We start from the raw sequence: 9,954 nt of genomic DNA, 5'->3' as shown, positions 1-9,954 counted from the left end.
TGCCTAGTGGATCTTGTTTTAACTATTTTGATTTAAGATTTTTTTTTTCTTTTATGGCTTGACTCCTTTTAAGTACATTCTAATCTCCTTGAATATCCTTTTGAGATGGTGCTTTCAAGAACACTTTGGAGTCTTGTTTTGAACTTTTAAAGAAGTTTTGAATTCTCTTTGAAGAAATTCTAAACGGAACTTATTTTCTGTTGCTTGATTGAGATTGAAACCATTGTTCAATTTTTGACAAAATTGTTTTAAAGTTGACATGCGCTATATTAAATGAGGTTTTGAAAATTTTCCTTGTTTAATGGAAACCTGTTCGTTTGTAACGCACCACTGGTCTCCTTACCAGATTGTAAGCAAAAATTTTACCTCGGAATTTCTTTTCTAAAGAGAGTTTAACTTCCTCTTTTGTCCTCGCTATAAATGTTATACACGCTTGTTTGAATATGGGCTTTGGGAATTTTTGAACAAGCATTTGATTTCTCTTCCGAGTTTTATGATTGCTTTTGGTTAAGTTGTGCACCTAATTATCTTTCTAACATATTTGAGGAAATATTTTGGCTCTTAGCCAAACTTGTGTGCATTTTGTTTTTAAAACTCTACATAATCTACTTCAACGTGAAATTGATTTAGAGCAAAGCCACGTTTATGCTTTTGTTACTCTCTTGAAGGATACTTGTTGTTTAACTTATCTTTTAGACTACGAAATGATTTTTCCGCAAGTTTTCGATTCTTTTATGAACAATGTATCCAGGAGTATTTTTAATCGTGCTCTTGAGTTCTATGAGCCTTGTCTTGGGTCTGAGATATTCTTTTCTATAAACCTCATACTTCTTCGACTCAGTGTGAAATTGTTTCAGACTAATGCGTTGATTTTCTGCTTATTGATCCTATTGAATTCCCTTGATCCAAGGGTTATCTCTGAAGTTGTCAATTGATTTATTTCTAGCAAACTTCTTTGCTTGAGCATCCTTGTTTATCTGGAATTGGATATATTCTTTCAAATCTATGAGTATTGTCATTAACATGCGTCTCTCCTTTCTATGATCTTGTATCCTTCTGAGTAGACTCGAGAATTGTTTTGATATCACGTGCGACTTGTAGACGTAGTAACGCGATGCGTTAGTTCTTTAAGGCGTGATACGGGTATACGGAAGTGGAAGCGGTAGGTGTACAACATTGTGAGTTGTGGTGTTTTGTTCCTTGCGGAAGGGTTTGCGATCGTTGGACTTATGATCGGATATGGGAATTGTAAAGTGATTGATGGGGTTGGAAGGTTGAAGCTTTGAGGTTGAGATGAGATTAGTGTGCGGATGATGCACGTCGTTGTAACCTCATCCTGTTTTATAACCTTCAATGCCTTGCCTTACTATCACATGTTTGACCAATGTCATTTTTTACTTTGAGCCTATCTTTACAATCACACTCCTACCTTTGTATCTTTATGCATACAACCATCCAAGTATTTGAAAACCGTATATATGTTTATACGATGAGATATTTTTGGTTATTCCTTAAATATGTTCGAGGATGAACTGTTATGAGACTTCTTTCGTTTTGTATCAATTTTCGAGGACGAAAATTTTTATAAGGTGGGTAGAATATAAGACCCAAAACCTTTGAAAAGTCTTATTATGATCAAGTCTCAAATCATAGTTATTTATAGCCTTAATTTCAGAAATTATTTTATTAAAGATAATTAAGGCAAGTTTTGATTTATTGAATTTGAGATGAGTTATGATTATTATCCAATTTTATTATTGGATTATTTTCTATATTTGAATTATAAAGTTGATAGTTATGAAATAATAAGGATTTTGTATGATTTGGATTAGATAAGTAATATTTTAAATATTAATACTCCTATTTTGGAAAATGAAGAAATTAAGTATATTATTTTTAATTATTTGATCTGGGCATTTTATTAAAAGTAATTTATAAAAATGGATGATCAAATAGTATTTTCTATATACAATTAGTGTTGGATTTAATTTGGATTTAATTTTTACTCAAAAAGAATGAAACCTTAAAACCCTAGCCAATACCCGTTTTCCCCCCCATGACCCAGCAGCAGCAAACCACACGATTCCCCCTTCCTCCATGAACAAAGAATCTGAAGCAAAGAGACAGGGGGAGACTGAGCTTCCGCGGAAGAAGGAAAGAGGAGAGGACGACTCACGCCGACGTGCCGGCCTCACCGCCGCCATCGCGCCGTCACCTGACCGAGGAGGGAGAAGACCGCCGCGCCACACTGCCTCACCACCACCGCAGCAGAGGGACCGAGGAGAGAGATAGCGACGCATTCGAAGAGAGGAGGAGGGAGAGGAGGCCGCACTGCCGCCACGGTCCCTGTGCCGCCGCCGTTCGGTCCAGCAACGAGCTGCTGCCAGAACCGTGCGAGGAGGAATGACGCCGCCCCTTGCCGCGATCGAAGCTCGCTGTCGCCGCGTTGTTCCGGTCTGTCGCGCCGCCACTGTCGTCCAGGGAAGACCGCCGCTACATGGGCTGGAGGAACTCGTCCCGGTTGAGCTGCGCCGGTGCTTTTGGGGTTCAACCACCGTGCCCAGCCGTGCTTGCGTCACCGGCGCCGCCTCCGCCGGAGCCGCCGCCGTCAGAAAGGGGTTTCGACCGCCGCAGGTGTCGTTGCCGGAAAAAGGGAGCTGCGTCTCTGTGATTCTGATCGCCGGGAGTGGTTCTGTGACTTCCGGGAGCACCGCCAGAGCTTTTGGCTGCTTTTGCCGTCGCTGGAAAATTCTATCGGTAAGGGTTTTACGTTGGTTCTCCTTTCCGTTGAGTTTTTGGGAACATCATTGCCACTGCATATGGTTCAGGTCATCACTGACGCTTGAGGTGGCTGCCGGGCTGCCGCCGAACTGGTTTAGAGACTGTCGCTGTTTCGGTTCAGCCGCTCTTTCTACGTTTCGGTAAGCGTTTTCGATTTGAAAGCCCTTTAGTTACCGTTCTGTTATCATACACTGAGGTTGTGGCGTTAATTGCTATGAGATTGAGTTCGGTTGTTGTATGTTGCGATTAGTGTTGTTGAGACTGTTGCGAAAGTGGCTTGGAGCTGAGGTTTTGGTTGCCGTCAGTTCGGTTTGAGACGGAAAGGACTTGATAAGGCATTTGGGTTATGGAATTGCGTTTTGAGGTAGGGGCGCTTTTCAAAAACTATATTTTATATGTCGGAATTATTACATATGGATACTGATGTGAGATAATGTATTTGGTGATTGTATAAGCCTTATGTGATGTTGATTATCCTAGATGAATGTAATTATATGTTTGAATGGATTATTATTTGGTTTTGATGAACAGATTGTTGTGTGGTTTTGTGAAACAGAATGCTTTTCAAGTTGATTCTTTAAAGATTTGAAATATGAGTTTAATCCGTTGAGGATTGGTTTGGATTGAGTCAATTATTTTGATGATGTGAAAGATAGAATACTCTTGAAATTCAGCCTGGGTTGCTTTAATTAATTTGGTCTTTGATAAATGATTTATTGCTGAACCGATTCTTTTAAACTTTGGAAATGAGTTAAATCGGTTGATATTGAGTTGATTTTGAAATGGTTTCCTTGAGATATGCCACTGAGGCGACTGTTGGTTTTAGCTTGCTTTTGAATTGATTTCTGGTTTTGAGCTGTTGAAAAGGAATGAAAAAAAAACGGTTTAGTTGGGACCCGAACCGGGTGGCAAAAGTCCAAGTTTTAGGGGAGGTGCTGCCGAAATTTCTATAAAATCCGAGTCTTTATTGAATGTTGTATGGAGAAATCACGGGTTAAAAACTTCTACTATTTTATTTGAATTATCAAGAAAAGGATGATTCATGCTTTTGAAATGAATTATTAAAGAAGAAATTGTGATTTAGTCTTGCTTCTTAAGAAAGGCATTGTATCTCTTTCAGGAGAAAGTTACTTAGATGAAACTTATGTTTTTAAGCTGTTTTAAATGTGACAAGGGCAATGCCTTTGAATTTGACTTGAGGGTTTCAATTAGAGGAGTTTCAATGACTTTGAAAGAACTTGAATGCCTCTTGACTTGTTTCATTTTGAAATGTTTTGAGAAAGGTTTTAAGTACTCTTTGAATTCTGAATTATTGCAAGACTAAAACAATTTTGAACAGTTGAAATGTTCTAGAATTTATCATGGGGCTTGAAGTTGGTTTTTGCCTAAGTAGAGGAAACGGATTTGAAAGAAGTGAATGATTACGTGACTCGGTTTGGCTTAGATCCTATTTTATTACTCAAAACGGAAAGCCAATGTTTTAATGATTTTAAATGAATTTGGCGAACTGAGTTTTATTATTCTCCCCTAAAGACTTGGGACTCTGCCGAGAAGCTTTTGTTATAAAATCCCATTGTTGGATGGGTGGTTTTGAATACTTTGAAATAAATCCTTAACTTGCCATGGTTTTGGAAGTTTTGGAAAGAGAATGCCGAGAGTGGCTTTGTTTTAAAAAGAGAACTCACTTTGAGTAAATTTGGCTTATGAGCCTGAGATGATTTGAGAAATGAGATCTTTAAAGCCAAGGTTGAAAAGAGTTGAAGTTTGATTTCAAAGTGAAATGGCTTGAGAAAAGTGATTTATGGCTTAAATGCCGGTTTTATGAGTTTGATGATGTTGAATGGTGGAAGTAGCAATGGGTGTTGTAGCTCAAACTTACTTGCTCCGCGATGGGTGTTTCTGTCCATGGTTAGCTACCAGGACATGTCGGGTTGGCTATATAACTGACAGATGATATCATCAGCCACTAGGACAGGCATGCATCATATGCATCTATGTGACATTGTTTGGGTGTGCATATTGTATTTGGTTTGCCTTTGTGATTAACTGCTAATTGTTCTACTTGCTGTAACTGTTTGTTTGTGCTTGAACTTTCTATCTGTGTTTGCATCTGGGACTCTGTTGGATTGTGGTGATTGGTTGATGGTTGGATTGTTTGGGTCTAGGGCCGTGGTTGGAATGAGATGAACCGATGGTTGATTTCGGTTTTGTGTTTCTGGTTTGGAATAAAATATGAAAGGCTATTTTGGTTCAGTTTAGATAAACCTTTTTTGAAAGGCTTTTGATGTTTTGAAAATTGAACGGTTCCTCTTTCAGAAAAGATTTTCGACTTTACTTTTATTGTAAACCGTTGTTTTTGAAAAGAGGCATAAGACGGTTATTAATCACTGGTACAGTTTATCTTCATGTATCCTATTACAGTAATTCCCAAAAAACCCTCTACTGAGAACCCTTTCGAGGATGATGTTCTCACCCCCCCTACATTTTTCCCCTTTCAGGATATGGGCGCAGAAGTCACGAAGAGTTTATTTATTTGTTATTGAAATACTCTGTATTGTGTTAGATTATTATTTTTGTACCCTCGCCTTTATCTTGATATATTCTGTAAGAGGGATAGGAATTGTATTGGGTAATGTTTGTAATATTATTTATATATATGTATGTTTATATGTATGGGTGTACTCTTTATGAGTTTTGTAAGTTGTGTGGTATCTATGGATGTACGTTTCGAACAAAAGTAATTTTGGGAGCGGTATGGCGGTTTAAAGTTTTAAACAGGCTCATATTTTGGTATTAAATAGTATAAGTGTCGTCGTAATATCTGAGCTATCAGAGTTGCGCAGCCGGAAGCGTGAGCTTTGGTAGTTAGGGTGTTACATGTAGCCATATACATCCGACTATATCTTAGTTATACATAGTATTGACAGTGGCAATGAGCTTCTTTTCTTCATTCAAACAAACCATATTTTAGAATGGTTTATCCACCTTCCAAACCTCAAACACTATTGCTTCTTCCAGACGATCTGATATTGGAGATTTTTGCTAGAGCCGATGTCAATACGGTTGGTCACAGGCTCACAGCAGAACCCTGTCCAGCTTTTGGAGATCAAACCTAGGGACCGAGGAGTTTCTTTTCAAGTACCTGCATGCTGTTAAGAAAATGGCAGCTTCCATCTATGATCAGTTTGGTGTCAAGGGACCAAAATCATTGGAGAGTTGGGTTTTTAGATTCAATGTAGATACTGGAGAGAATGAATGCCTGTGCATTCCATTCTTGAGAAACTGTCAGAGCCAATTTGAAGTGATCGGCACTGATAATGGCTGCACGGCCATTAGGTATTCATGCATTAGTCACCCAAGTAATCTCATCATGTGGAATCCTAATACTGATCAGGTAACATGAATTCCAGACCCTATCAATCATTGTTGTTGTATTTGTGCCTCCAGTTATGCATTCGTTTACTTCCCTAATTTCGTTGGGCATGTGTGGATAAATATTTATAAGAAAATTCTTGACTCACAATCATGGTTAACTTCATACTCATCAGTGACTGACTTTTGGGATAGTAATTTTTCCTGCCCTCCATATGTTCAGGGTGTTGATTCAAAGTATGTTGTTAACAATGGCATCGTTTATTGGTTGAATTGGAATAATCGTGCAGTGATAAGCCCATATTGTATTATTCAGCTTTCAATTTTTACTAATCAGTTTGGATACATTTTGATCCTTCTAGAAGCTAGAGCTACGATTCAGCGCCTTTTAATTTGTGGAGGTTGTTTGTATTATGCTGCTGTTCATGCTAAACCAGCCAGTTATAGGTGAGTCATCTAAAAAATTGAGGAAGGCAGTGAATGGTACTCTTGAGAGTTCTGATCTCAGTTTCGGGGTCATGGATTATCAGAATATCCAGAGTATTTGACTCTCAATTATTTGCTAACAATCAAAGATACTTCTCAACTAATTAGAGGAACTCAGTTCACCATCACCAAGTTAGATACAAAAAAATGAGCAGATAAGAACATTAGCAAGGGTGGACTTTCCACTTTCTACCTATATTAAATCACTAAATGTGAATTTCAACACTATTGTCCGAGTTTAGTCTTGTTCATGCTCTATCAATTATTGTATGCTATTCTAGAGTCTCTAGGAAAAATATCTCATTTTTTATATGTATTGACTAATTGATATTAGCATATATGCTTAAATTAGCTTCAATTAGTGAGATCTATTTGTATCAGCAGTGCTATCATTTAAACTCTTTTTAATGTTTTGTTTGTAGTCCTTATTTTCTACTATTTTCATCATATTATCATATAATGAATTGGCTTTCCTTTATATGCAATGAAGTACTGCAATAAATTGTATTTTAACTAACTTATTTGCTTAGTGGTTTATATCTTATTGTGTTAAAAGATATCTTAACTTGGCTAACTTTTTTATTAGCAAGTTAATGTCAATTTTCTAGCCTAATGTAGCTCTGGTTTATGATCTGATAATCTCTTCATTTAATAAAGCTTAACCCGAATCTAACATTTTTTCTACTGACAACTTATATGTTTCACAAACTTGTTTTAAAGCATTTATTTAGACCATTTTTCTAATCAGAATGATTATTAACATTAAAGATATATAATTCTACTACATTCTATTTCTTTGACATTTTATATATGTTGAGAATTCTAGAATCATGGGTTGAAAGTTTATGGTCCACATATTTGCAACCAGATCTCCATGCTTACTAATATCATATCAGTTAGTGCTTTCAGTGTCTAATATAGATCAAGTCTAATTAACTAAGAAAAGCTGAGTGTGAACAAAAATTTTCACTAATAATATATCAATAAATATATATCCTATATATTTACGATGCAAAAAAAAAAATGCCCTGCAAAGAATTTTTTCTTGCACACTAACTTTGATATTAATATATCTTATATGAAGATAGTATCAACTGATATATTAAGACATTTTGCATACACACTAACTTTATGCATATTATAAAGGACAAGAGAAAACTATCAAATAAATTTAAAGGTCAAGTATTTTTTTCGTCCCTAAGGTCTGAAGTAAAAATTAAAATCGTTCTGACCTTTTTTTGTTATTAAAATCATCTCCAACATTACAAAACGTTATAAAATTGTTATTTCTTCTTTAATTATATTTTTTGGACTAAATTACTATTAACTATTAATAAAAATATATTAAAAAAAAAAAAAGAAAAACCCCATCCCGCCCCACCCCCACTCCCCAGTATCTCTTCTTCGTTCTCTTCCCTCCCACCCCCAATCCCCTTCCTTCATAGCTTCTTCTCAACTAAAAGTAACAAGTTTACACAAACACAACAGAAATCATAGAACAACCTACTACTTCTTCTTCTTTCCCACCTTCTCCTTCGATCATTGGGTGAGTTATTATGAGGAGGAACAGTGTTATTGTATTCTCTCATTGCGCTTGCCGCTTACTTCTCTCTTCGATTTCAAGCTCAAGCTGCTCCTGCAGGTATCCCCAAAAATATGAAAAGCTAAGGAAAATTTCAGTGTCCCGGTTTCTTTAATTAGTTCGATTTTCCAATTTTTTAAATGAGCTTTGCTAAATTTTGAATCTTTTTGCTTTATGTTGATGAGTGCCAATTGATTCCCTTCTTACTTTGTATGTTTTTTTCAAAAGTGGGTATGCTTTTCTTTCTTTCTTTCTTTCTTTCTTTCTTTCTTTCTTCATTTTTTAGCTTGATAATTAATTTAATTAATGTTGGTAAATCAGGGCCATTGATTAACCATCTTTCTTCACTTCTCAAATGGACAAAATCTAGTGCCTCCAAGACGCCAAATTCAGGTTCATTGTGTAGTGATGATAATAATAATAATAGCTTCGTTCGTGATTTGTGTGGTACATCAATTCTTATGGTTTAGTGTGTAAATGTAAGTGTAATTTGTTGTTGTTATTATTCTTTTTCCTTTTCAGATGGGAGTGTTCTTCAATTTGAGAATGACTATGGTAGAAGGAAAGGGATTGGGGTGGGAGGGAAGAGACCGAAGAAGAGATGGTGGGGTAGATGGGTGGGGTTGGGTGAGATTTTTTTTTTTTTTAATATTATTTTTATGGGTAAAGTACTAAATTGGTCTCCTAGGTTTGGGCGTAATTCTGTTTTGGTCCTTAAGGTTTAAAGTGTTCTATTTGAATCCAAAAAAGTTTCATTTAGCATCAATTTAGTCCCACAGTGAGGTCAAAATTAAATAATTAATAAAATGTCCTACATAATAACAGTACAAGAACAAAATCGATAATCTGGAGAACAAATACAAGCTCCAGAGGCACAAAATCAACCATTGATACATCAATACATTTATTTATTATTTTTTTATAATATAAATAAAATATTTTCTATAAAACTAAAGAAAATGATAAATAAATGTATTGATGCATCAATGATTGATTTTGTACCTTTGGAGCTTGTATTTGTTCTCCAGATTATCGATTTTGTTCTTGAACTGTTGTTATGTAGGACATTTTGTTAATTATTTAATTTTGACCTCACTGTAGGACTAAATTGATGCTAAATGAAACTTTTTTGGATTCAAATAGAATACTTTAAACCTTAAGGACCAAAACAGAATTACGCCCAAACCTAGGAACCAATTTAGTACTTTACCCTATTTTTATTAATAGTTAAGAGTAATTTGATCCAAAAAAAATAGAAAATGATGATTTTATAACGTTTTGTAAAGTTAGGAATGATTTTAATAACAAAAAAAGTCGAGGACGATTTTGAATTTCGAACGAAAAAATATTTAAATGATTATTATTAACATGATAAATGAGAAGGATAAGTATCCAGTTATTGACATTTGGGCAATGATAAATAAAAAATCACTATTTATCATAATTATTTATCAACAATAGCGTTCATATATATACCAATCAATGCATGCTTCCCACATCAACTATTTGAGTTAGCATATTCCATTTTAACTACATAGAGACTATCATCATCGCTGGAGTACCAAAGACTTTGTCAAGACAATCAATTTGGCTAATTATGTTAAATAATTTATAGTTGGTACAATTTTACTCTTGTAACTATACGGCAGTTACCTTCAAGTTGAGGTCATATCATCTTAGGCAACTAAATCAGTACTCCATCTAACATATATTGATTAAGTTTATTACTTGAT

The 9,954-nt window shown here is 35.5% G+C and overlaps 1 protein-coding gene and 1 long non-coding RNA gene across 3 annotated transcripts; both read left to right on the top strand.

The window, feature by feature from the left end:
- The first annotated feature begins 2,038 nt into the window (after positions 1-2,038).
- LOC110268741 (uncharacterized) lies at positions 2,039-5,518 on the top strand. Of its 2 annotated transcripts, XR_015881299.1 has the most exons (3): positions 2,057-2,757; positions 2,829-3,145; positions 5,280-5,518. XR_015881299.1 is itself a non-coding variant. In XM_088485721.1 (2 exons), exons 1-2 carry the CDS (start codon positions 2,404-2,406, stop codon positions 2,844-2,846), a joined length of 372 nt encoding a protein of 123 aa, XP_088341847.1. In that variant the 5' UTR covers positions 2,039-2,403; the 3' UTR covers positions 2,847-3,309. The 2 variants fall into 2 exon arrangements, 1 of the variants encoding a protein (XP_088341847.1); XM_088485721.1 differs by lacking the exon at positions 5,280-5,518 and having other exon boundaries at positions 2,039-2,757; positions 2,829-3,309.
- Positions 5,519-8,033: 2,515 nt separating this feature from the next.
- Positions 8,034-9,116, top strand: LOC107637953 (uncharacterized). Its single transcript, XR_001619638.3, has 3 exons — positions 8,034-8,281; positions 8,543-8,614; positions 8,744-9,116. It is a non-coding gene; the product is annotated as an uncharacterized LOC107637953 (long non-coding RNA).
- The last annotated feature ends 838 nt before the right edge of the window (positions 9,117-9,954 follow it).

Source organism: Arachis ipaensis, chromosome B4 (assembly GCF_059453495.1).
Source record: "Arachis ipaensis isolate K30076 ecotype BB chromosome B4, ASM5945349v1, whole genome shotgun sequence".
Lineage (NCBI taxonomy): Eukaryota > Viridiplantae > Streptophyta > Magnoliopsida > Fabales > Fabaceae > Arachis > Arachis ipaensis.
Note: the sequence above shows the minus strand (reverse complement) of the source record. Positions and strands in the feature narration are given on the sequence as shown.